The sequence below is a fragment of the Talpa occidentalis genome, unplaced genomic scaffold (assembly GCF_014898055.3).
Source record: "Talpa occidentalis isolate TD23 unplaced genomic scaffold, MPIMG_talOcc4v2.1 talOcc4.7, whole genome shotgun sequence".
NCBI lineage: Eukaryota > Metazoa > Chordata > Mammalia > Eulipotyphla > Talpidae > Talpa > Talpa occidentalis.
The window spans coordinates 61,711,445-61,739,380 of NW_023605083.1; the positions used below are offsets into that span (position 1 = coordinate 61,711,445).

At 43.2% G+C, this 27,936-nt stretch overlaps 1 protein-coding gene across 9 annotated transcripts in view; it reads left to right on the plus strand.

The window, feature by feature from the left end:
• The first annotated feature begins 5,729 nt into the window (after nt 1-5,729).
• The window catches only part of PALM2AKAP2 (PALM2 and AKAP2 fusion), a 311,697-nt gene continuing 289,490 nt past the window's right edge, over nt 5,730-27,936 (plus strand). For 4 of the 9 annotated variants that reach the window (XM_054689100.1, XM_054689101.1, XM_054689099.1 and 1 more), the window contains exon 1: nt 5,740-5,989. In XM_054689100.1, the coding sequence (XP_054545075.1) occupies nt 5,945-5,989 (45 nt within the window). In that variant the 5' untranslated portion in view covers nt 5,740-5,944. Of the gene's footprint in view, nt 5,990-27,936 lie in introns of all 9 variants that reach the window. The other 5 variants (XM_054689096.1, XM_054689098.1, XM_037491598.2 and 2 more) reach the window with 2 other exon arrangements.

Genomic DNA, 27,936 nt, shown 5'->3' on the forward strand with positions numbered 1-27,936 from the left:
TAACTAATGCACACCCAAACCTGGAATCAACTCCACTGAGGAGCCTTGCATATGCGGGCATGTAGCCATCTTTTCCTAGGAATTCGTCTTTCTCCTCTTAAAAACTCCTTTCTCATTTCTTCTTATTTACAATTATTAAATTTATCTACCCCCAAGCATAAAACTGTAGGTGTGTGTGAATCACTAATCACTGATAAAGAAACATCTAGAAAGTCAATGGCATAGAGCAGTCTTCCCTTTCAAAAGATGAAAAAGAGGAATTTTATGTGAGGAATTTGAAGAATACCTATAGTTTACCTATTTTCTAAGAAAAAAGGAAGACTACATAAAACAGTAGATAAAAATCAAGTCATTTATTTGACATTTTTCTGGGTGTCACACCCATCTCCCACTTTGTAGTCCCACTTTTCAAAACTTTTATCAGTAACAAGACTATTAAGAGGAACATGTGAGTATCACAGCAAGGTAAACAGAGAATGATCCCCTAACCATTCATCTCTAATTCCTGAGTACTCTCCTTATTCATCAAGCTTCCTCTGGCAGCTGGCAAAGTCATTCAACTGACATTGCAGAGCTGACCAAGAGAAAAGGAAGCCATCAAACTGAAATAGTAATGTTCATTTCTAGATAGATTTCCAGTTGCTTATTTTGAATCTGCTACATAAAGACCTTCATCAGCATATACTTTAAGTAATATCCAGCCTAGTTTATTTCCCACACTGGTGCTCTGTTTTCTAACTTCTTTCTCTGTCTCCTCATGTCAAGGAGGACACTCTTCAGATGTATCATTTGACTCCCATAGAAAAAAAAAAAACAGCACATACATGAAATCCCATTAACTCTCCTAAGATGTTCACAACCACAGGAACTGAAAGAGTTCCAAGCGCAGTGTCCTGCCCTTTGATTTTGTGCAACCATCGCATATGCTTTGAATGACCACACATTTTAGAAGATCCTATGAAAGAGACAGTTCTGAAAATACACACATTTTGGAGAACCCTGGCATTCCTTTTTAAATTACTTTAGTCAAAAGAAAGCTTTGGGTTGCCATGAAATCTCATACCCTGAGCTACTACTCAGCAAGACTTTAGCTTTTATTCACTCAGTGGGCCTTGGCAAGTCATTTTCTTCTCAGTTTGCAGAACTCCTGTTTTCTCCACAAGGGAATAGGCTGTGATCATCTGTTTCCTAAAGTACGCAAGTCCTAAATTGCCCTATTAACAAAATCTCTAGTTTACAAGTCTAGCATTCCTTTTTTCTCTCTGCATAGTGCTTTACAGTGTAGCATTTAGGGAAAAAACCATTATGCCAATACAGACAGTGCCTGTGCAACATTATTTAATGCCCCAGCAAGAACCAGTGATTTTTTTTTAAAGATTGATTTATTTATGCATACAAGACTGGGGTACAGGCCAGGCGTGTGGGAGGTGAGAGGATTCACCAGAGACAGAGTGGGGAACAGAACAGGCAGACTGACTGAAATACACTGCTGAGGGGAGCAGTGGGCAAGACAGGAGAGGTCTGCTGCACCATGTGGGTCACCTCTCCGGCCAGGGATTGAACTTGAGCTGCAGTGGCTGCAGATAGCTTCACAGTGCTGCGTCTTAACCCCTTGTGCCACAAGGGAGGCCCAAGAACCGGTGATTTCTAATACACACTATGCACCATTATAATGTATCTTTCCAGATTTTAAATGTGTGGGGTGCAAAAATTACACCAATGTTAGCCCTAGGCTATGAATTACTTGTAATGATAAACCACAGCTTAATATCTAGTGTAGAATAGCTACCTAATAAAAGTTCTTTAAAGAAATGGCATCATTTGGGTTATAAATGTCTGTTTATGGATTTGGTAATGGATTCAGTGATTTTAAAATGCTACAGTTTAGAAATTTGAGGAGACAAGTGCAGGAAGAGGAGAAAATCTTTTCCTTCTGCCCTTTGGCCAAGTATCAGCTCTTCATTTCATATGCTTTCCTGTGTCTATTTAGTCACAAGCAACAGAAACCAGTTCTTGATAGGAACAGATAAGGCATGGAACAAAAATGGATTAAATAGCTCACAGAATAACTGGGAAGACCACAGAGGGAGACTTGGGCATTGGGCAGAAACAAAGGTGAGCAACCAGCATGTAAGATTGTTTAGTGCTATGTCTTCCAGATCCTTGGCAGATCTATGTGCCCAACTGATCCCAGACTCTATGCCATGTCATAGCTTCTGGGATCTGGGGAGCCAGCTTCTGTAATGGTAGGTGACTCACTCTCAAGGATGGCTCATAATATGGGACTTTCTCAATGATGTAGAGGGGTTCACCTGTTGAGCATCCCTCAAATATGAAAAAGTGCTATATTTCCATCTGGTCGAAAACCCAGCTCCAGTATTCTGAATTTCTTCTCTCTTCTGATGATCCACAACGCTGAGTAAGCACAATCACTGCATATCGTTGGCTTTCAGGCAGTTAAAAATCATAGATATGCACATAATTGGTCATGAGTCTTTTCTCTATTCCTAGTAAACTCAATCAGTGCAGTGGTTCTAAACCCATCCTTACTCCCCACCTCACCCTGTAGAAATTTAATTCTGTACCTATATTCAGAGAAATGTTCCCTGAGAGAGTCTGATATGTACATCTGGTTAAGAACCATCTTTTACCTTTCTCCATCTCTATTATTTGGACATCTCCCCACCCCAGCCCATCAGTCTCAACCAATGACTCTTCTATCAACTAGGAAGGCAAAGCTATCTGATGCAAATTCACTCAGCTTCTCTTTTTTAGCTCCAAATTTCTTCTTTACATTCCATCCTCCTTCTGTACTTCCTTCTTTCTAAGGCTAAACTAGCCACCAGCACTCACCTGGATATCCTCTGGTTGAATCTGAGACTCTGACTAATACTTACCTTTCCTATGATGGTGTCTTTGGCCTCACTTCCTGATGTCTAATTCCTTTTGGCCCTGTAACATTCAAGTCTCACTTGACTTAACAACCCTTCAACTCAACCCTAACCCTCACGAACCACCTTCCTTCTACTCTGCCTTCATCCTTTACATGCAAAGGTCTACAAGGAGTGGTTTGCACATTTGGATTCTTCCTTCCACCTCTCATTCTCAACTCCCTGTCATTGCTTCCAGGCTCGCCCTCCACATACACGCTGCTCTCCCAATGTCACCATGGCTTCACCACTGCCCCAAACGTGAGCTCTTCTTAGTCTGTGTCTTTCTTGACATCTTGGAAGAAAGTGACCTTGTTCAAAACCCCTTCTGTCCAAGTTTTTCCCACTCAGATGATACTTTTTCAGCTTCCTTTGCTAGGCTTTCTCCTCTCCTTGTTCTACTTTCTCCTCTCCTTGTTTCTACCTCGGCCATTCCTATTTCTTTTCTATAACCTAAAATTAGATGACACTGGTGTCACTAATCCTGATTCTCCTAAACTTCAGAGCTTTCCAACTGGTCACATCCAGGCTGCTCAAACTCTTCTCCTAGTCTGTCTCCCCTTCTATTTCTCCTTAAAAAAATTATTCTAGTAAACTATACATAACATAAAATTGACCAGTTTAACCATTTTTTAATATACAGTTTGATGACATTAAGTCCATTTACTTTGTTGCTCTCCACTATTCTTTTTTTAAAATCTATATATAGCTGGGGGTGAAGAGGAGAGAAGGTGATTTCTCTTTGTCTACATTTTTTTCTTTTTAAAAAATTGATATATAATTGACATGCACTATTTTAGTTTAAGGTGTACAACATAATGTGTCAATATTTGCCTGCACTGCAAAATGATCATCATAATGACTATTGACTGTCTTTTAGTAACTTTCAAATTTCCAACACCGTATTATTGATTATAGTCCCCATACTATATATTATATTACTCTTTGGCTTATTTATTTGTATATTTATCTTGTAACTGGATATTTGTACCTCTGCTCCCCTCTGCCCATTTCTCCCATTCCCCAACCCTCCAACCCTCTGGCAACTACTAGCCTGTTATGTTTTGTTTTGTTTTCATTTATTTATTACTGGGGCCTGCCCCGCCTCCATAACACAGCAGAGCCTGCTGTGGTGTGGTCAAGAACATGGGCTCCAGACAGTGTGTCTGAGTTTAAATCCCAATTCCATGACCCTGATTAAATCTCCCACACTGTCTGGTCTCACTTTCCTTATCCTGTTATTCTCTTCACTTGTGGGGTACACAGTCACTCTGCTGAAATAACAACAGTTTTGTTTATTTGTGAGCAAACACCCCTCAAAGGACTTGTCCACCTGGAGCTGGTGCTGGAAATGAAGAGAAAATGAAATGTTTGAAGAAAGTAATGGGTGTCAGCCTGAAAGTAGACGAACTGGATATATTGGAGGAAGATGTCAAATGTGGTGTTGGCTTAGATTTATGACATAAACAGCCCCACCCACCCACAGCGTTTTGAAAAGGAAGGGAAAACAATCAGTAAAACTATTTGGTGATGGCTTCAGTCTTCAAGCAGAGTAATAATTGCTCAGGTGACTGCCATGAAAGTTGAAAAACCTGGATTTAGTTAAAATGCAAGAATTTGCTCGGGAAAAAGGTGTTTTGGGAGCAATGTGATGTGTATATCCTTTAGAATACCTTCTTAAGTCTTTCATTTAGAGACTCATGGATCTAAAGAGGTCACATTGCATTTCATTCATTTATGGAGGAATGCTGGCTTATTAATGTAGGGGATTCTAGCAAGTCCTTCCTGAGTGTTAAGAACTATTTTGTTTGTTTCTAGCACTTATTTCCTTTCAGATGGGGCCTCAGCCCAGGGCCTGTCACAAAAGATACACTTCATACTGTCTCCATTTTTGGTAAAGAATAGGTGAGGTGTTTTTGGTGACCAGATCTTACTTTTCCTTCAGAGACTGTGAAGTAATGACCCTCAAAGTGTTTCAACCCAGAATGTCACAGGATAATAAGAACAGATTGCCCTTTACCGAGCACCTGTATGTACTTAATCTCATTTATCACTGAGGACAGCTCTGTGAGGTTAGCCGTTGTGGGCATCCATTTTTCAGATGAGGAAACTGAGGTTCAGTTGCCAAGGTTTTCACAACTAGTCAGTTGTGGAACCCAGCCTAGCGGAGCACCCATAAGGACAAATTCTCAACTTTTTCTAAAGCACATTTGGCCTCACAGAGGGGTGGCCTGTTCTAAGTTACACCCTGCCCTTGCCCAGAGAGATGTTTGGGAAACTGGCCACGGCCATCAAAGCGGCGTGTGGGCGAGGAAACGTCCCCACGCGAACGGAGCCCAGGCATCTGGCAGCCAGAACCCCCGGTGGTCACAGCCCTCACGGAACCACACAGACTCAGGGCCCATTTTCTGCTAGAGGTCCCTCAGCCGGCGTCTGTTCCGCCGAGGCGCCACCTTGCCCAGCTCAGGCCCCAGCGGGCGCGTGTTTTCTCGGGCGCGCCAGGGGCGCACCTAGCAGCTCGCCGTGCGCGGCCACCCAGGTGCCCATCCGCGCTCGCGCAACACGGGGCGCCTTGAGGACCTTCCTGCGGCGGCAGCCCCGGCCTCCCCTGCCAGCCTAGAGCTGTCCCGGGTCGCTGCCGCGGGTGCCCCACACCCCAGGGGCGGAGCGAGGCGCCGAGACGTCAGGGCGGCGAACGAGCACGGGCCAAGCGCGCCCTCCCGGCGGCTGCCCGTGGCCCACGTCCCCGACTGGCGCGCCCGGGAGATGCAGTTAGCGGCGGCGCTGGGGCGCAGCCAGGCGACCGGGCGGGAGGGGGCCAGAGGCTGAGCCCGGGCCGAGCCAGCCTGCGCACAGCTCTGCCCTCCACCCCCGGGAGCGGATCCACGGCCGCCTCTCCGCTCTCCCCGGGGTTAGAGCAAAGCCCCCCCGGGGTGCCCATCAGTTTCTTTGGGTGACTACAGCGTGTGTTTTGTTTTTCTTTCTTCCCCACTCTCGGTGTGCCCTTCTCCAGGATGGCAGAGGCGGAATTGCACAAGGAAAGGCTGCAAGCCATAGCAGTAAGTCCACTTTCATTTTATTTTCTTCTCTATTGTCCGGGATGGAAGGGGACCCCGAGTGTTTGGGGGCGATCGGCATTCCAGCACAGTAGCCGCAGGGCATGTTTTAATATTTCGGGCATAAAAGTCTGTCAGGGCTCCGCTATGCTGCTTTTGCTTTTGTATGTCTGTAGGTAGAAACCCTCAGGGCGCACTTTGGGCTGGGCATTGGACTGTGGTAGACCGGCTGAGAAATAACTGTAGAGGCTTGCTAATGCGCTTTGGGGAGGGCAAATCCTGGAATATTATCCCCAGTGCTCAGTCACCCTCTGACTTCACACACTGGAGGAGAGAACGGCGACGAACGGCGGCTGCCATCCTCTCTGCGGAAGCCGGTCGCCTGCTAAGTGAAAAACCAGCAGTTAGCTCCGCTGCCAGCCACATGGTAGAACCTCCTCCCAGAAACCGGGAGTGAGAATTTCCCCTGCTCTGTTTAATACTGACAAGGGCACTGGCCAAGAGGGGTATGAGGACTTCTTATAACCACGGGCTACTGGGAATAATATTCCAAGAGAGCCTCCTTCCACCGGGTGTGGATAATGAAAACCTCTTTTCAGCATACAAAGGAGCGACCCGTTTTGGCAAAGTTTATATGCACTTTCAGAAAAGCATACCCATGTTTCTTTGGTATAAAAGAGAATTCACTGAGACCGCCCAGATTTGAGCCATCTTGCCACAACGTTGCCAATGATCCACAGATGTGGTATTTTTGCTGGAGCCACCACAGCTGGATTATATATTTCCTTTGCAGATGAGGGAATGATTACTGCTGTTACATGAAATAATAGCAATTGAAAGAGAAGGTCTGTTTACATGTTGGCATAGAAGAATCTCCAGATTCTCTCCCACCTATGTGCTTTTATTTTTGGTCCAGGAGTTCCCTGGAAACACGTAAAGATGTTGGAGAAATAGTGTGTAATGTTTTGGAAGGAGAGGGTATTAAAGTGTTTTCAAAAGTCTTTGGACAGATTCTTCATTGGGAAAATGTGCACAGGCCTTTTTTTTTTAAAGAAGCATTTGATGTGGTCTCTGTGGCTCTGAGACCCCTTTATAAAGCTCTTAATATATTAAATAAAACTTTACCACTGAAGTGAGAGAGACACTTGTTGGCAATGTTGAAATGCTGTGGTTTGCCTGGGCCATCTTTGAACTTGGACTCCAGAACTCAGAAGTGTTTTTCTTTTCTTTCCCTCTCCCCTGTGCCTGTGTATTTTGATGGTTAATGAAGCTGTTCATGGTTTCCAAAGTTAGTGGCAAGGCAGTGTGGCCAATATATCGTGGACTTGATAAGAATGGAGATATTCAGTTATTGGTGCCATGTAGCTGGTGGATGTTTTATATAAACTGAATAATAGGCTGCTTTAGCTGTCCAAGGAGTGGCTGCTCCAGAGAATGTTCTGTTGCTCCCATAGGCTGATGCTGGAGGTTACCAACTGTCACATTTTCTGCCTTTGCATGACCAGCTTTACTGGATGCCTGAGGAACAGCTGAGCCCCATGAAAGGGCTTGCTTTCTGAACAGGGAGCCAGTAGCAGCTAAGGCTGGGGCCACCCCTTTGCAAGTGGGACTGGGTAATCCCAGCAGGGGCCAAGTAGATTTTCAAGAAAGATTTAACTAGTCTTTTGGAATTCTCTTGGATGTATAAGAATATTAAACCTCAATTTTTGTTTGTCCTGGATACCTGGGAAGGTGGTGATGATTCTTAGCAACTTAACATAAGTATGGTTATCAGTGCAGATTTTCTAACAATGAAGTCTGAGTGTGTGTGTCTGTGTCTGTGGGGGGGGGGGCGGCGGGAGAGAGAGAGAGAAGAACTAAGAGACAGGAAAGGGAGTAGGAGACTTGTGACCACATCAATAAATAGTTCCGCGCCATGCTGGGACCTAGAGCACTCTCTCCAAACTCAGCAAGCCTGCCTCACTCTGCCATATTCCTAGAGTTCTCAGAGGATCTGAGGAGCCAACCAGCCTGCACTCACAGTCCAGCACTCCTGAAGCCTATCCGGAGATAAGAGGGTGGAGAGAACAAATCTCACCTCTTTACCAATTTGAACACCTCTCAAAGACATAGAGCAGAGAGAGGGGATTCTAGTCTGTGGTATCTTGGGCATTCTTTATTCTGGCCCTCAGTTTCTTCATCTGTAAAATGGACTCATGAGATAGGCCTCATGGACTGGTTGGAAGGTTGAGATGTGGTGTCCATGGGAAGCACCTGGCAGGGAGTTGCCCTTAGATGGTGTTGGGGCAGAGCCCCCAGTTCCTCTCTACTCTGCTACCTTGCCCTGTGGGTGGCAGCATCTCTGAAGCAAAAAGAGTCCCAGCTGCCTTTGTAAATTCTTTAACTCTGAACTTGCCCTTTAGGGAACATTATTTTTATTCTTTTCTTTATCTATGCCCAGAGTCGGTTTCTCTAGCTGCTTCAGACACAGGTGCAGGGATCCATTTGAAGATCACCCATCACTCAGCAGGTGCTCTTCTGGGAAGGTACTGGCAACACCAGAAAGTCAGAGTCCCCAAGTTCCAGCCACCAGAGGAAAGATTTTAGCCTTTGCACACCAAGTTCTGAAAGGATAGCTGTCCTGTGACCTGAGATATTTGTCACATGATTATCTGTGGCATTTTTCCCCCAAGGGAATCAAATATTCAGAAATGGCAGCATTTTAATTAAATTTTCCAGTTAAATCCAGAGATTAATCAATGAGGAAGGATGTATCTGATTCTGTTTCCTTCTAAAAGAAGAACGTGTCCAATTTTGACAACTGAAACTACTCCCAGGGGCTCCGTTCATGTGTAGGGTCACCCCCAAAGTTGTGATTTTAGAAGACAGCAATCTGCCTTTGTGGCAGAATGAGTTTGAATGATAACTCCAGGGAATAAAAATATAATGCCTTTTATGGAGCATTATCTATTTAGGAAGACACCATGTGAAGTGTGTTTTTTTTTTTTTTAACTTAAATGGCTAATAGTCTAATGCAGGAAATAGGAACACACATAAACAACCCCCACACAGCGCCAGGAGTATTTCAGCAGGTGTGCTCACATTTGGGGTCTGCCAGCCTCATGAGCTGTGGAGCTGTTCCCCAAAGAGAAGGGGTCTGGGCCAGCCCCAAAGATTGGGTGAAATAAGGTATAAAGTAATAAATACAGTGACCTGCCCAAAGAGCAGAGGCATTAATTTATTTATTTGCTGTTAGTATGTTATTTATTTGGAGCACTTAGTATGAGAAAATGGAAAGCAAAAGCATAAAGAAGGCAGTAGCTAAAGGCATAGACTCAGTGATAAGATGGAAGTAACATTAACACGCACTATGTCATTTAATACCACTAACCAGCTCGTGAGGTAGGTACTCCTCTGTTATCCATATGTTATAGATGGAGAACCCAGCAATAACAGATAGTGTCAAAACTGGGATTTGAACCCTCACTACTGCCCTGAACTGCTTCCCAAGAGGGTGGCCGCCTCTCACACCTTTCCTGTGAGAACACTGTGTAGTTCGCAACCTCAGTGTGAGTTGATGAGGGAGAAGCAGACTGGCTACCAAGACAAGCCAGACAAGCTAGGAGGCCCTCATTCTTGTGAGAGTCTTCAAGACTAGGTTTCTGTGCATGGGAACATCCAATATAAACTCTCACTGAAGGAGTAACAGTCTTTTGGGGGACAAAGCTACTGTATCTCACTGGAAACCAGCTTTGGGGGAGGATGTTGTTATGTCTCTGCATCCAAGAAGAAGATAGTCTTCCTTGGGTGTGTGTGAAAATACTAAACATTTCAGAGGTCAACTTGGCAGATGCCTGCAGAGCCAGCCACATGGACAAGGCTTCAGGGGCCAACGTGAGTGTGTTCATGCCTGCTGAAATATGAGTGTCAATCCAATCTCTGCTTGCTCTTTAGGGAATCTGGTCATTTAATAAGAACTTAACCTGTGGAATAACAAGAATGATCGTTTACATTTGTGTAGCACTTTACAATTTATGAAAATCTGCACATTATTTTAATTCTAGGCTGTCCAGGTCAGACCTCATTATCTCCACTTTACAGCTGAGTGTGGAGAGGTTTCCAAGCTCACAGTGAGATGTGGGAGAGTTCTGTTAAGTCCAGTCTTTCCAACTCCAATTCCTTGTGTTAGTGACACATCTGGCCATGGAGGGGGTAATGTGATGTGGGCTGAAGCTTCCTCCAGGATCTTTCTGAGCTGAAGTTCTGGGGTGGGTATAGGAGAGGGTTGGGCTTGAATGTAAATGGGCCTGAATGTGTCTTTATGGAATTCAGTCTTTTTCAGACCTCAATTTGGGCCCCTTTGTTTCTTGAAACCCTCACTCAGAGGGTGCAGTTTCAAGGCCCATGTCTCCCACCTGATCCTGTTCTCTGTCCTGAGAAGGCCTGGGTATGGGTGAGCAGCTTAAGGTTGACTCAGGTCTTTAGTTGCAGTGAAACACATTGGTGTTTCCTTGGGTTCATCTGTCAGTATCCCTTTTTGCCTTGGAGTGATCAAGTCTTGAGTGCCAGCGCTGGAGTGTGGGACCAGGAGCCAAAGAGAATAGTCAGCCTGCTTTTGATGATGGCCTCTTCACTTGGCTTGCATAACCTGGGCAAAAGTTTTTGCTGTGATTTATATGTGATCCAGCCCAGTCCAGATTCCCAAGTCAGGGATCCCTCAGATAGTTTAGAAACCCCAACCCCAACCCTATAATAAAAAACACTGTGATTCTTCCTCAATAAAATTTTAGCTATCAGAATCCAACAATGTATCCATAAGATAATTCCCCACAACCAAGTAGGATTCATTCCAGGGACACAAGGATGGTTCAACATCCGAAAATCAATCAACGTCATCTGACACATCAACAAAAAGAAATATAAAAAACATATGATAATATCAATAGATGCCGAGAAAGCTTTCAACAAAGTACAACACCCATTCATGATAAAAGCCCTTGAAATTCTTGGGATACAAGGAACATACCTCAACATCATAAAGGCCATATCTGACAAGCCAACAACCAGTATCATTCTCAATGACGAAAAGCTGAAAGCATTTCCATTAAGATCCGGAACAAGACAAGGATGTCCACTCTCACCACTGCTTTTCAATATAATACTGGAAGTCCTAGCCAGAGCAATAAGACAAGAGAAAGACATACAAGGAATCCAAATAGGAAAAGAAGAAGTTAAACTATCACTATTTGCAGATGATATAATAATATACATAGAGAACCCCAAAAACACCACAGAAAAATTAATTCAACTAAATCAGTTTAGTAAAGTGGCAGGATACAAAATCAACAAACAAAAATCAGTTGCCTTCCTATACACAAACAATAAATCTGAAGAAGAAGAAATTAAAAAAAAAATCCCTTTTATTATTGAAACAAAGAAAATCAAATACTTGGGAATAAATCTAACAAAAGAGGTAAAGGACCTATGCAAAGAAAACTATAAAACACTTTTAAAAGAAATAGAAGAGGGCCTCCCTGGTGGCGCAGTGGTTGAGCGCTGGGTTGCGAAGCTGCCCGCGGCCTCTGCGGCGCCGGTTCAATCCCCAGCTGCTTCCAGGCCCCCGGAGGAGGATCCCACATGGTGCGCAGACCTCTCCTGCCGCCCGCTGCTCCCCTCAGCAGTGTACTTCTGTCCTTCTGCCTGCTCTGCTCCCCGCTCTGGCTCTGGTGAATTCTCTCACCCTCCTGCGCTTCTGACTGTACCCAGTACATGTATAAACAAACAAACAAACAAATAAATGAATAAAACATGCCTCTAAAAATAAATAAATAAATAAATAAAAGAAATAGAAGAAGACACAAAGAGCTGGAAAGACATCCCCTGCTCATGGATTGGAAAAATTAACATTATCAAAATGGCCATCCTACCAAAAGCAATATACAGATTCAATGCTATTCCAATAAAAATTTCAATGACATTCTTCAAAGAAATAGAACAATTATTGATGAAATTCATATAGAATCACCAAAAACCCCAAATAGCCAAAGCTCTTCTGAAAAAAAAAGAAGGGAATGGAGGCATCACACTCCCAGACTTCAAACTATAGTACAAAGCCATAATCATCAAAACTGCATGGTATTGGAACATGAACAGACACACAGACCAATGGAATCGAATAGAAAATCTAGAATAAACCCACAGATTTATGGTCACCTAATCTTTGACAAAGGAGCAAAGAATATGCACTGGAGCAAAGAAAGTTTGTTTAATAAATGGTGCTGGGAAAACTGGGTCGCTACATGCAAAAGAATGAAGCTTGACTACTACCTCACACCATGCACAAAAACCAACTCAAAATGGATTAAAGAACTAGACATAAGACCTGAAACTATAAAATACATAGAAGGAAAATATAGGTGAAATACTACATGACATGCACCTCAAAGACATCTTTACAGACACATCACCCAAAGCGGTGATAGTGAAGGCAAAGATCAATAGCTGGGACTACATCAAATTAAAGAGCTTCTGCACAGCAAAAGAGACAATAACCAAAACAAAGAGAAACCCCAATGACTGGGAAAAAATTTTTGCACACAACACTAACGATAAAGGACTGAGCACAAAAATCTACAAAAAGCTGATGAGACTCAACAAAAACAAAGAAAATAATCCAGTCAAAAAATGGGCAGAAGAGATAAAAAGAAACTTCTCTGAAGAAGAAATGCAAATGGCCAACAGGTATATGAAAGAATGTTCAACATCACTTGTAATCAGGGAAGTGCAAATCAAAACTACAATGAGATACCATTTTACACCAGTGAGAATGGCACATATTAAAAAAACTAGCAACAGCAAATGTTGGCGAGGATGTGGAGAAAAAGGAACTCTCCTGCACTGTTGGTGGGAGTGCAAACTGGTCCAACCACTATGGAGAGCTGTGTGGAGATTTCTTGACCTACTAAACATAGAGCTTCCATATGATCCAGCAATTCCACTCCTAGGTATTTACCCAAAGGACACAGAAACATCAATTCCAAAGAACACCTGCACCCCTATGTTTATAGCAGTACTACTTACAATAGCTAAGCTATGGAAACAACCCAAATGCCCAAAAATAGATGACTGGATCAAGAAGATGTGGTACATATACACAGTGGAATATTACTCAGCAACCAAAAAAGATAAACACATGCAGTTTGCAGCAACATGGATGGAGCTAGAAGGGATCATGCTCAGTGAAATAAGTCAGAAACCGGATGGCCTCACTCATAGCAGGAATTTAGAAAACCTAAATAAGAGACCAGGAAAAAGACTAATCAATACAAAGTAAAAATCAAAATCAACTCACAACTATAAACCAGAGACACACTACGGGGGTGGGGAGGAGGGAGCGGTGGGGAAAGGAAGGACTAGAGTCAAAATAAGGGGGAAGTGCAATTGTATGGGGAATATAACCAAAATGAAAATGCACACATTGTACAAAGATGAAAAAAGATAAGAATTATATAAAACAAAATATTAAAAAAAAAAAAAACCACTGTGATTCTTGTGGGCACCATACCCATACATATCCCTGGTGAGCCTGTTTTGGTGGCAGGCACCTGGTAAAGGACCCCAGAATTGAAGATCTTGGCCAATCATTTGTATTCTTCTTCCTTCTCAGAGACACTGGTGATGGTCTGCTTCTAAAATTCCAAGTTAAGGCCTAAAAATAGTTTGCCCAGGATATTAGAGTGGTCCTGTTTGGGTTTGCAGGGCTGTGCAGCAGCTAGGCCACAGTTTGGGCATTTGGAGTCATTACTGAGTCTGGGAGTGCCAAGGTAGGCCTTACACAAACATGCACAAAGGTCATACACCTCTCTGAGTATTTCAGGCTTTAGTCGGTAGGGACAAAGAGCAGCTGTCCTGGCAGGTGCTCAGATAAATACAGCAGCCATCTTTTAAACAGCCAAGTAAGAAAGTTTGTGTACTGTGATTTGTCAATATACTGAGGAAAAGTAGGGTTCAGTAAGGCATTTATACACTTTTGGAGGGGACTGTCCAACACTTTGGTGACTGCTGTTGTTGATCATATTTCAATGCTGATCCCTTTTAGGGGTGTTGATCACTTGGTTGGCAAGAAGAGTGCATCATGTGGTGTGACTTTGACTGAGACAGCAAGTGGGCATTGGTGCACAGAGATAATGGACCCCTGTCAGTGCCTGTCAGTGCCCCACACAGCATGGCGGGTTATAAGCATTGAGTTTGGTGTCCAAAAACCTCGACTTAACTCCTGGCTTTTCCAGTATCTGAATGACCATGCTGTCCCTCAGTTTTCTCGTCTGTGAAATGGGGATAATGATGATTACTATCTCCTAGAACTATTGTGAATGTTATTTGAGATTCATGGGGGAAATGCTTAGAGCAAGGATATAGTAAATGCTCAGCAAAAGTTTTATATTTACAGTAAGTGAATCAACAGATCATAACACAGGCATCTTAAACACATCATAGACTCAGAGAGCCAAAGGGGTATTATTCACCTTAGCATATATAATAACTATATAATATTATACATTATATAATTAACATATATAATATTATATATAATAGCATATATAACAATATATATAATAATATATATTCACCTTAGCAATATAATAACTACTGAGAGTTTGAAGCATGAGGATAGTAATAACAACAATAGAAAGGATTTGTTTAGAGTAATCGAGTAGTGCAGACTCACAAAAACTCAAAAAAGCATGTAGCATAAATGAGTGACATAGACTCAGTGGGAAATTGTGAGGACCTGGAGAGCAGATGGCACTTCTCAATTAAGATACAGCTAATTTATACCATGTGAAGACGTGGGTCTTACATTGTCACATCAACTCAAATCTTCTCATTTTCAAGAGAAGCTAGAAATCTGCTTTTGAAAAATGTAAGATCTCCCATGTAAAGAAGAGTAGCATCAACTAGTTTGAAAACTTAAAAAATAATTGTGGGCATAATAAAATTCTTTTTGGCCAACACGTCACCTTTTGTGACCTCCAGATGTTGTGGAGCTTTGAACTTTACAATGTGCTTTCCTTATGCGTTCACTTACTTGCATTTCATAAGAATGCTGTGAAGTTGTTCTGCCCACACATCCTAGATCTTTCATAATGTTTCAAAATCAGGATGCATTTCCACCAGAGCTTTGTGAGTTTGTTGTCCAAATGTTTGTTGGATCATTGGAGAACCTGTGTTGGCCCCATCTTTTGACATGAAACCCCTTGCCATCACTAGCATTGTTGTAACTCGAGATTCTCACATTTATTTAGGTGATTGCTCTCTCAAAATCAACAGAAAAATATAAAAAACAATCATACCTTAATGTGGGAAATTCCTGTTATTACAGAAGACTCTTTTCGAATAGTACCCAGGGTCTGTAAATCTATGCCATCACTGGTCACTCAGGGCGAGACGATTTTGATTTGTCATCACCTGCAAGTAACAGACAATTTAGGGAGATTGGATGCGGCTCAGGATTTCTAGTCACAGCAGTAACTGCCCTGAGGCTTAACTTTTTGCCAGATTCAGTGTAGAATCTTGATTCTCAAATTTGAATGTACTAGGATCACCTAGGCTGCTTAAAACACAGAGTGCTGGACCCACTCTCAGGAGATGTCAGTGGGCCTGAGAATTTGCATTTCTAAAGTTCTCCGGAGACACTATTCCAAGCTGCAGCTGCTGTTCTGGGGAAGACATGTTGAGTGCCCCTGGTGAAGTGGTAAGAGACCAATGGTGAAGGCAAAGCAGGCCTGGGTCTTGATAAGTGCCACATAACCTTTGGGAGATGCCCAGAAGTTTGTGAGGTGTGTATATTTTGAAGAGATGAGATAGAATAAAAGACCAAATTCTGTTTTAATTAATGAGAGAGCCCACCTACATCAGTCTGAAAGTGATATGATTGTGTTCTTCTTACATCAAGTTACTGATCAGAAGGTACTTGGGTACTTGCTTTTAATCTATTCAAAGAAAATGGAATTTCCATCTGTCGATCACTTCAGGACACCTGTTTGAAGGGAACGCTTGGGATTGGCTGACCAAAACTATGGGCTACAAAATTTATGTGTGGAAGCATGCAGGGGCAACCTCAGTGAGGCCAGAAGTCATGCAGCAGAGCAGATGCCCTCCAGTACAGTGGGGGCTCTTCAAGAGGGCAGGGGGCATATAATATGCTCTATGGATGGAAAGGCCTACAGCCTATCAGACAATCGAGTCTCATGGCAGCCTCTCCAGCTCAGTCCTGACTCTCTGTGCAACTGCTTCCCATGTGTAGTAGGAGACCAGGATAAGCAGCAACTGAGGTTCCTTACTCAATGCTGGCTAAAGGATCTCTTAAGCTAGTCTGTGTGTACGCAAGCAGGGCTTGTCGTTGGCATATCAAAGAGAAGTTTATTCTCATAAAGATGTGATACTGTCTTCCTTCACTCTGATTTGTAGCATTCATTGTTGGGCCAGACCATTTATTTTTATAAGGATGCCACCTCCGCCAAACTCTTATCTGTCCTAAAGCACAAAGCACAGAAGCAAGGCTGTGTAGGATGAGGTCTAGGAGAACATGAATGGACTGTGGGTGATGGCCGCAACGCCAGGTACCTCTTAGAGGAAAGTTTGCTCATGAGAGCTGTGGGTTTGGACAAATACCGCACAGCTGAGGCCTATTTCTGACAGGAAATGCCAGCAGAAGCAGAGGTTTGTGTGGGGTAGAGTGTGTTGGAGTGCATGTGCCCTTGGTTAGTTATGATGTCAGCCTTTTACATTAGTCTCCTGTTGAATTAAAATGTTCCAAAAGGGACTGCGTGAGAGAGTGAGAGAGAGAGAGAGAGAGAGAGGCAAGGATAGCCTATTTGTGTAATGCTTGAAGATACATTAAAAATGCTTCGGGGATCGTCTTTGACTCTGGATCAGTGCTTCTAGAGCATTGTATGTGCTTAGCTAGAAGATAGGAATAGGGAACCTGGTGCCATCCCTTTATACAAGACGGACAGGGAAAGAAAAGCCAGATGTGTCTCCAAGACAAAGCCCTGGCTGCAGAGAAGGCCCGAGGGCCAGACCTCAGAACACATCTTCCCTGTCTGTCATTCCCCTCTGGCTGCCTATTTCATTACCCTGTGGGCTTCCAGGCTCTTGTCAGTCTGGACATTACCAATTTCTCCAAGGCATTTGTAAAACCTGTCCTTACTTTTTTGCTGAATTATACTGGTTTACTTACTATTCTAGGTGGGTGGGATTCCCTGCCCGCCCCCTCTAAATTATAACCAGTCATCTGAGTAGTCACTTTATTTTTAAATTCAAGGCTGAAACCCAAAACTTTGAGGGTTACAAAAAATGTTACTCTTAAGAGAAAAACATATGCTTTAAAACTTAACCCCTTTGGTGGTAGACCAGGGATCTTCTTTCTTTGAGTTTGAGCAATAATACTAATAGCTTTAAGTCAAATAGATGCCACATGGGGCTTCAGATTTTAGGCAGCTATGACAGTGTGTGTATCTTGGATGTGACGTGATAGAGAGGTTGGGATCTAGGTTGAGATGCCTCTTGGTTAAGATTCTTGGGGTCAACTCAGTGGCCTCCTCAGGCTCCTCCTGGTTGGTCTTAAGCATTGAGTTTCTATGACCTGATGGATCAGCTTGGACTGATAATACTGGCCAGCTTTAACAGGGTGGAGAGTTATTCAAAAATTTCCTTGTCCCTGGAGTACTGTGAGACATACAGGATTTGGAAATTGAAAAAGAGTATAGAGTTCCCTCCAGAGATTAAAAATAGAGCTACCATATGATCCAGCAATTCCACTTCTGGTTATGTATCCAAAAGAAATAAAATCACTATCTCAGTTATCTACATGTTCATATTCATATTCACTGCAGCATTATTCATAGTAGCCAGGAAAGAACCTAAGGGTCTGTTGACAGATAAATGCATGAAAAAAAGTGAAAGCTAGATATGGATGTACAGTCACGCCTCACTTAATGACATTTTGGTCAATGACAAGCTGCATGTGTGGTGGTTTTCCCAATTAGGCAATATCATATAGCTGAGGTGTAGAGTGAACTCTACCCTGTAGGCTTGTATAATTACACTCTCTGATGTTTACACAATAATGAAATTGCCCAACACATTTCTCAGAACTATCCTAGTTGTTAAGTGACTCATGACTATATATATACAATGGAATACTATTCAGCCTTAAAAAAGAAAAACCTCTGATTGTGACAAGATGGATGGACCTTGAGGACATTATGCCAAGGGTAATAAGCCAGATACAGAAAGTCAAATATAGCAAGGTCTTATTTATATATGGAATCTATATATAGAATATATTAAAGAATGTGAAATTTGTAGTAACATGAAGTAAAACGGTAGTCACCAGAAAAGGGTTCTCAAAGGGTACAACTTTAAGTTAAAAAATGAAGAAGTTCTAGAGCATGTACAGCATGGTGACTATAAATATAATTAGTAGTAATGTATTGTGTACTTGAAATTTGCTTGGAGAGTAGATCTCATATGTAATCATCACACACACACACAAATGGAAACTATGTGAAATGATGGGTATGTTAGCTTGATTGTGATAATCATTTTACACTGTGGAGTAATATCAAAACATCATTTGCACTGCAAGTGTATACAGTTGTTATTTGTCAATCATACATCAATAAAGCCGGGGTTGGGGGAACGACCAGTTGAAAAAAAGATCTTGAAAGCTGAAACTCATAGCAGTCACCCGGAGAGAAAATAGTGCTTATCCTAGCAAAGAAAGGCACACTGGAAAATAATGAGGACCCCATCCTATTCCATGTGTGCCTCATTTTTCTTTTCCAGCTATGTAGACACTCTTGCTTCTGAACAGTGATATGTGAGCATAGGCATTCAGATTTAACAGGGTTCATCAAATAAAACTCATAACCAAACCTAAAGGATATTTAACAATTGGCAGGGTAAAGCTCGGGGTTACTGGGGTCAGTGAAGTTTTTCTATAAAAACTGGAGGTTGTCTATGGAATATAGTCTCTAATCCTCCTGGTTACTACAAAGAAGAATCAGGTAGCCTGGTCACCCCCATCCTTATTCACACTGGAGTGGGAATGGTAGATAGCCCATCAGTATCAGACGGAATAGGGAGAATGAAGAGAAAGTACTGGTTCTGATGACACGAGCAGAGGAGGTGAAGGTCAAAGTAGTTCAATTGCTCAGTTACCCTCCTGTCCCCGCCCTCATCTCTGTTTTGTCATGTCACTGCTCCAATCTCTGGATGTTTCCAGCTCTCCATCTGCTGTAAGCCTGGGTCCTCAGAGAAAAACTGGAAATACAATAGTTTTTTTTTTTTAATTTATTTATGCATATAAGAACTGGAGTATAGGTCAGAGGTGTGGGGGTGGGGGTAAGAGGATTCACCAGAGACAGAGTGGGGAGAAGAACAGGCAGACTGACTGAAATACACTACTGAGGGGAGCAGCGGGGAAGACAGGAGAGGTCTGCTGTGCCATGTGGGTAGCTCCCTGGCTGGGGATTGAATTCTTGCTACAGTGCCTGCAAATAGCTTCATAGTGCTGTGCTTAACCCTTTGTGCCACCAGGGAGGTCTGAAGCATGATAGTTTAGAGTGGGACATCTTCCCTACAAGGAGACTGAGTACCTCAAGCTCAGAAAGTAGAGTAAAGGATGGTAGCCTCCTCCTGTAGCTTCTTTTAAGGGGATGGAGGAGAGCCTCCCATTTCCTGTGGGCTAGACATCCTTCATTAGGCTTTGTATGCCAGGCTAACCTGACACAGTGACTGAGCTCGTGGGACTGGTGACCCAGAGGGCCAGCTTCTAAGGAGGTAGGCCACACTTGACTCCAGCAGACCATTGCTTTGTAGGAATATAAACCCAGGATCTCTACTTTTTCAAGAGAGTCTGGAAATCCAGCTTTTGAAGGAAATTGGTTGATGTTTAAATGTTCACAACAATATAAACACTGTGAGGGCCAAGGCAAACATGATGAGATCGTCACACAATGTGGGCTGGATTCAGTCCCTACCCCAGCCCTCCTGTCAGCCCCCACCCAGAGCCACCAATCTTTCATTTCTGCCTTCCTCAGCAAGTTTTATTTAATTTGTAAAGCCATTAGTATTAAGGGGGTTGGGATAAGAGCTTGAAGCTAAGGGACATCTTGGGCAAATAGGTAGGGTGAGCCTGTAAGAGCCCCTTTATAATAGAAGCCAGGGCCTATGGCAAGGGGCCCTGTAAAAAAATCCATAGCCTTGGTTAGAAGCGGGACTATTTAAATCTGTTACCTACCTGGTATCATAAATGCACCCAACAGTTCCCTGTAAGAATTAAAAACCGAAAGCTCTTTTTAAAAAAATTTACAAGGGACAACAGTGACCATGTGGATAGATCTACACGCCTCTGAATTTTAGCAGGGTAGATTTCATGGAGATTTGTGTAAGCCAATCAAGACACAGGACAGTTAGCTCCATTACTCGCAGAATTTCCACAGGAGGCAGCGTTTTTAAAACTATCAAATACCGGAATATAAGTAGTTCTGCATGGCCCCACCTTGCACCCCGACTTTAAGGATTCTAAGAATGAATCAACTAGGGGTGGGAGGGCTGACCAGAACAGGGAACTGGGGGTACCAGTTTTGGAGGGTAACTGTTTCATAGTGGGTGTTCCTCCCATACTGATGACTATTCCCCAATAAATACCTTCTGTTTCAGTCTCACTCTTCACTTTTCTCTAGTAGAGCTGTCACATTTAGCAACTAAAAATATTGCCCAGTTTTCCACAGACATGTTATATAAAAAATTATTTTTTGCTTATCAGCATTTCAGATTTAACTGGGCGTCCTGCATTTCATCCCTTCACATACAAGCTGCATTCACATCTGAGGCCAGAATCCACTTTGTCTAGGTCTGTGTTTCATTTCTTCTATTGTGAGTAAGAAAATACAAATGATTTTAAAACAGTAATTTTTGTAGGGAGACAGGTTATATATTGGGAGAAAAAGAATACCTTGTCAGTACATTAATGTGTTTTCAAGAAATGTTTTGTGATCCACTAGATATACTGGAAAATAAGAAATGGCTTAATTTCTTAGTGTGTTTAGGGAGGAAGACACTTGGATTTCAGAAATTAGAACATTTACCAGCTCCCTTCTACCCCTCCCCCCACTTCTTCGGCTCAACCTTTGAATAATACAGATGAAACCAGGAGAATGTTCACCCTGGATGAGTTTAAAAATATAGCTGAAATGCTAGCCTTCAGCCAACCGGCAATCTTCTACTACTAAGTGGGCAAGATGAGCAAGGTGGGCCAGTAGCTGCAGTCAGATTGGTCCCAGCCTGTACATTTTAGTGAAGAGAGTTGTGGTGGTTGATGTATTTGTCTTACTGGTTTTTTCATTTATCAATTTTACCAATGTGGTCTCAGAATCACATTGAGACAAGAAAGGAAATCAATTTTATATTACAGCTGCAGAGTGAAGACCAATGGAAATTCTGACTTTCTGCGTAGACCAAAGGTCAGCAAACAGTAGCCCCAGGGCCAAGTCTGCCTTGCAGCTGGGCTCCATGAGGCCAGGGACCAACACAAGGTTGTTACATTTTTAAATGGTCGGGAAAAGATTTTTAAAGAATATTTCATGACATGTGAAAATTACGTGAAATTCAGATTTCAGCATCTGCACCTAAAGTTTTATTAGAACACAGCCACATCTATTCACATATAAGTTGTCCAAGGCTGTTGTTCTACAATGGCAGGGTAGAATAGTTCTAAGAGAGACCAGGTGGCATCCAACCTAAATACATACCATCTGACTCTGTATAAGCTTCAGCAACTCATGGTCTGGATGATACATCTTATAAAGAGGGTCCTACTTGCCATCAAGGCTTTGGGAATCTTCGCCATAGATGTGGTCCCTGGTGCCGGCAGTCCAGCAGCCTTTTCACTCTTTCCTGGGTTACCAAGATGGGAAGCTTGTAGTTGTCAAAGAGCTCACATGTATATTTTGCTACTGGAGAACTTTCTGTTGTATGCTCACCTAAGCCAAATGCATATTGTTTTCTTTTGAAAGCCCAGAAAGACGGATCTCTCAGTGGTAACAGTTTGACCCATCTAAAAATAAGTCATTATATTTAAAACCTTTTTTTTTTCCCCTATTGGCAGAGGGAGAGAGAGTAGAGGGAAAGCCCTGGTTATTCTCCAGATCCTGTTTTTTTAGCCTTGGAAATTGCCAACTCCCTCCCTCTGATCTCCTGTGGGACTTTTAGGGTCAGAATGGGAGTTACATAACACAATAGCCATATTCCCTCAGTATGAGCAAGAAGTCAGTGAGGCATCTCCTGGTACTTTGATAGCCCTTCACCAAGGGTCTTCACTTCCCAGAACCCCTGGGGGGCAATGCTTCAATTAGCAAGTGCAGTGACCACCAGGTGAAAGCTGCCAATGGCCTCTGGTAGCTGAGCCCATGCTGGTTTCTCTCTGTCATCAAGTGTTTCCTTTCCTGCCCCCTTCCTTCTTTTGTTCCAACTACAATTTTGAGTCTTGTCTCTGCAAATTTCCAAAGGAACTTTGGTGTCTTAGTAAATATTTTCTAATTGCCCAAGGTTTGGGGAAGGTAGCAGAGCAATAATTGTGAAATGAGGCCAATTTGGGACTTGGGCTGGCCATGTGACCTTGCTGGGGAGAGCAACGAGTGGACACTCCTGGCTGCTCACTCTGCAGATGGATGGCTTCTGTCCTCATGGCCATACATACGCCTGACCCCGAATGTCTCCATCTGGGCTACTATGGAGCAACTGCTTGGGGAATAGGAAGTCAACCATGTAGCATAGGGTTTCTCAACTGTGACACTATCAACACTTTGGACCCCATAATTCTTTGCTGTGGGGAACTGTACTGTTCATTGTAAGCAGTTCCCTGGTCTATACCCATTGTTTGCCAGTAGAAGCCCCAAGTCCCCAGGTGAGAATCAAAAAGGTCTCCAGACATTTCCAAATGTCCCCTGGGGGAAAATATTTGTGTATACAGAGCTTTTTTTCACTAATATCTCTGTAGAGATTCATTGCAGTCAGGCCTTGGCCTACAGTTGTAACTACTCCCAGGGGGCACCATTCAACGAGGTATATTTGCTAGGGCTGTTGTCCAGCAGGTTTCAGAAAGGTGTCTTGAGGAAGGTGGATCTTTCCAAATCCCACAGAATGGCCATATGGGCTAGTGGAGGTGCTGTCATTGGTTTGATGGGGATAAGCCACAGGAAGCAAAAGGAAATGAGTAAAGAATATAACTTCTTGTCTCTCTGCCCCACTTCATTGTAAATTTCCAGAGAACAGGGATGACATCATTTCATTATTTCCCTTTTGCTGCCTTCCATGGTATGTTTTACATAGTGTCAAACATTTTTGGTGACTTTAAGCAAAATTTGTTAAGGTTTTAACCTATTAGGCAAAACCTCAGCCTGTTTAGTATCTTGGGCCCCTTTGCAGACCCTATTCCCAAATGAAGTCACTTTTTGAAGTACCAAGGATTAGGACTTCAATATGACTTTATTGGAGGTGTACAACTCAACCCAGAATAGGTATCAGGTGGCATATACATCTCATAGCAGTGGCCATTTGTTCCCTACTCTGCTTCTGGCTATGGCAACAGAAATTGTGTCCCAAGGAAAATGGCCTAGGGACCCACAAGTAGTGCTTGCCTTTTGCCACTAATGCCTCAAGCCTCTGCCTTTTTTTCACATGCATGACTTACTGTTAGTACCCTTCAGTATCCCATAACACTCTGTCTCTAGTCAAAGCCTTTTATCTGGAAAGGTGCAGAATATTCACATTAAGGTGTGATGGAGAAAGCTTCAACATTCCCTCCCCCAAAAGCCAGTTAAAAACAGAGGGCAAAACTGTAAACTACTGTAATCACATGAGTTCAGACTGGCAACTCAGCCACTACCTTTTTTTTTTTTTTTTGGTTTTGTTCAGGACCCTGGCCTGTCCACCTACTCACCATCAATAATGAGCAAAATATTCCTCCTGTATTCATGGCTATTTAGAGCTTCCAGAATTCTTTCACTTCCATTATCTTGTTGGGACATCTGTGAGCGGACAAGTATCATTTTCTGCATTTTATTTCAGAGAAAACAGAAGCTCTGCAGAATGATTTGTCCAAGCTCATGTTGGGATACATCATCTGTGTCTCTACCCCAGCTCTTTTCAATAGCCCCAGCATGCCTGCCTGTTGTACCCCCATTTCTCCTGTTGCCCCCCCCATTTCTCCTTCGTGTCTCACAGAGTGGTCCATGTAGCTCAAGCCCCAGAGATCCACTGATCCCCTTGCTCTCTATAGGGTCTAATTCCAGCCCTCCTATGCTCCCCAAGAGGTCAAAAGGTAGCCTAGACATTGTGAGAGTGATTGAAGTGTGGGAATTCTTTGTTATAAGTTTTAGACCAAAGTTGTAGCATGGGCAAAGGCACAAGGTTTGTGATGAAACAGAACAGCCTCAGGAAGTGACAAGGAGTTGAATGTGGCTGTAGCACACTGAGAAATAAGGCTTGAAGAACAGGGGACACTGGATGACGGAAGGCCAAGTGTGCCAGGAAGGGGCACTACGAGGTCCCATGGGTGGCAGGAGTCACTGAGGGTCTGTGGTTTATCAGAGACTGCTCTAGTGGCAGAGTGGAGGGGAGATGAGGCAGAGGGCACTCCAGGTCCCTGTGCCAGGCCCTGTTGCTGCCAGTGCGGGTACATTCCTGAAGGCCATCCATTCCTTCTGTGCAGGGTCACCTTTAGCTTTATCATCACTCAAATCATTCACTTTGTACTGAAACCCTGAAGAAGCATCTTAACCAAGTTCAGCTGAAAGCTTTCGAGCCGATGGAAACCAATTTAGAGTTGGAATGTGGAGGCTATTTCTGGACATTGTGACATCCTGTTCAACTTTCAGAGGAGCCTGGGAATAAAGGGGTGACTCAGTCTGTGAGCTTATTTTTAGGGGAAGCTGAGAATTCAGTCTGGAGCCTGTCAGAGTCCCCAATGCCTGTCAGTGAAGAGTGTGCAGTTGGTGAGGAGATGGCTGGACAGAAATGCTGTATTTACCATCTGCTGGTGGTTATCCAGCACCTCCTACATACTCGTGTGAGGCTTATTGATTTGAAAAGATGGAAATGAACGTAAACAAATCTCAGGGCATTTACATTTGAGAACTGACTTTAGGAGTAAAGAACTAATATCCTAGGAACTCGTAATTACTGGGCACTTAGTATATGGTTCACATAATGGTAAGCGCTTTGCACAAATATGACATCAATCTAATCACTCTGCTAGAGATATGGCATTGTCATCACTGTTTTAATAGATGAGGAAATGTTACACTAAGGAGGTTAAACTCATGTAGGCCCAGGTAGCTGAGTCCACATTTGAACTGAGATACAGTTTCAAAGTCTGTACAAGTGACCACTCTGGGTTGAGTAAATAAATGGCTCATGTACTTCTATGCTTTGATTCTATGTATCACTGATTGATCATTGAATTAATTCCTGCTTTTCTCATATTTGGCCTCGGGATCCTTCATAACATAGTACTCTTGGTAGTGATGATAACCAACTAAACATCATTATTGATAGTACTTGAAATAAAGTCTATCTGTCATCTTAGTTTTATCTTTGTATTTGCTCAAAATGGAGCCTATTAAGTGTGAAGAATTTTGTTGTTGCTTTTAATTTCTACAAATCTATTTATAATCTTTTACTTCTAAGCACTTACAAGAAGTGGAGAATTCACACAGTTTACATTTACGTCAGTGGGGCCTTTGTATTCTTTAATAGGGGATCCGAATTGCCTTGGAGGAAGAGTGACATTTTATTTTTTTAATTATGCATATAAGAACTGGGGTATAGGACAGAGGTGCAGGGGGTGAGAGGATTCACCAGTGGGGAGCAGAGCTGGCGGATCTACTGAAATACACTGCTGAGGGGAGCAGCGAGTGAGACAACAGAGGTCTGCTGCGCCATGTGGTAGCTCCCTGGCCGGCCAGGATCAAAACTCATGCTGCAGAGGCTGTGGATAGCTTTACAGAGCTGAGACTTAACCCCTTGTGCCACCAGGGAGGTCTGAGAATGACATTTTAGAATTCAAAATCATGATGCGAACAATTGACTTATGATTGGTGTTTGTGGTGATGAATAGGAGATGGAGAATGAACCTTAAGAATGCCAGTTATTTTAGCAGCAAAGCTTTCAGGTAGAACAGTACAGCTGATTACAGGGGGATCACGAGGTGGGGTGAGGGGTGTAATGGGCAGGCTAAGAAAGGAAGATGATGGGACAGACTCTGGGGGAACTTGCTGTGTTTTAGTTGCTGTGAAAAATATCAGCCCAGAAGACTAACCTGTTGTCCTAAAATATAGCGCCATGGGGACTGGAGGTCTCAATGGAGAGAAAGGCACTCTTTAAAAGCAAGCTCTAATCAGGAGAAGGGAAGGGAATCTGCAGGATGATGATGATGAAGGAAGGACCTAGTACCCAGCTAAGCATGAAGAGATAGCTAGCAGTCTGTCCAAGAAGTCCATGGTCAAGGGCTAAAATGGAAACATTAAGAAATGGTAATAGAAATGTACTGCTTAGAAACTTGGAGATTGCCATGATTTCTTCAAGATTCCGGATCATTGTGCTGAACCAGGGTCGACTAGCTGAACAGGTTGAACAACTTAAATAGATGGGAGATAGCACATGTGAATTGACAACACAGGGTCTGCTCAATAAAAATAAAATCCTTTTGCTTTAGAAGAAAAAAAGAAAAAGAAAACTAAAGTCAGTGCCCTCCAGAGGCTGCCAGTAGGATCCTCAGGCACAGGTCTAGACTTTAGGGCCAGCATTCCAGGTGCTGGGACTAGGATGGGTAAGTAAAACAAGACTCAACTGAAATATGGTAGTCAGAACTGATGCCAGAATTCAGGACAGAGCTGGAATCAAAATGCTATTGGTGGGCCTCTCTGGTGGTTCAGGGGTTAAGTCTCAGCACTATCAAGCTATTGCCAGCCGCTATGGCATGAGTTCAGTACCCGGACAGGGAGCTAACCCACATGGCGCAGCAGACCTCTCCTGTCTTGCCCACTGTTCCCCTCAGCAGTGTATTTCAGTAGGTCCACCTGTTCTACACCTCACTCTGTCTCTGGTGAATCCTTCTATCCCCCTCACCCCCACACCTCTGGCCTACACCCCAGTTCTTGTATGCATAAATAAAAATAAATCATTTTTATGAAAAAAGTGCTATTGCTCAGGCTGGATCCCCTCCCTCTGATTGCATCTTACTGTGCCTTATTTATGGTGTATAATGCAAGCTCAGGAGCCCTCAAAATCATTTGAATCCAAGCTTGAAGGAAGAGGACTGGAGTCAGCTTTACCTTTCCCCTGAAGTGCTGGTGGTTTGCCAAGCAGAGATCAGAGACCTGGAAGACTTCACAGAGCTCTGTAGTTAGACATCCTGTCCAGTCCTCTCTTGATGTGGGTTCTGAGGGAAATACGGTGTGCCTATGGGCTTTATGGAAAGGGCACTGAAGCCATAAAGGCAACTTAGTGACAGTAAGAAGAGGCAGGCACCACAGGCCACAGGCCTAATATCTCATCTCTCACCGTGTTCTCCCTCCCCAGTAGACACTGGGAAGAAGAGATGGAGACAGCAGCCTGGAATTTGTAGTGTCTGTGTTTGATGGGCAGGCACTCTTGGGAATTGAGAAGGTAATGAGATTAACAGAAATCTAAATAAAGACAATGGCCGTAAATATGCTCCTTGGAATTTGGAAGACCTGGGACTGTGTTTCTGGCCAGGACCGTTAGAGTCCAGAGAAAATCAAACACTGTCACCTTGCAGCTTTTCTGGCCACCTGGAAACCCCACCTTTTCCAAGGCAGCTCCAGAGAAAGAACTCCCACCCCTGCTTTGACAGCTGAATTGGATGGCTGAGTTGTGGC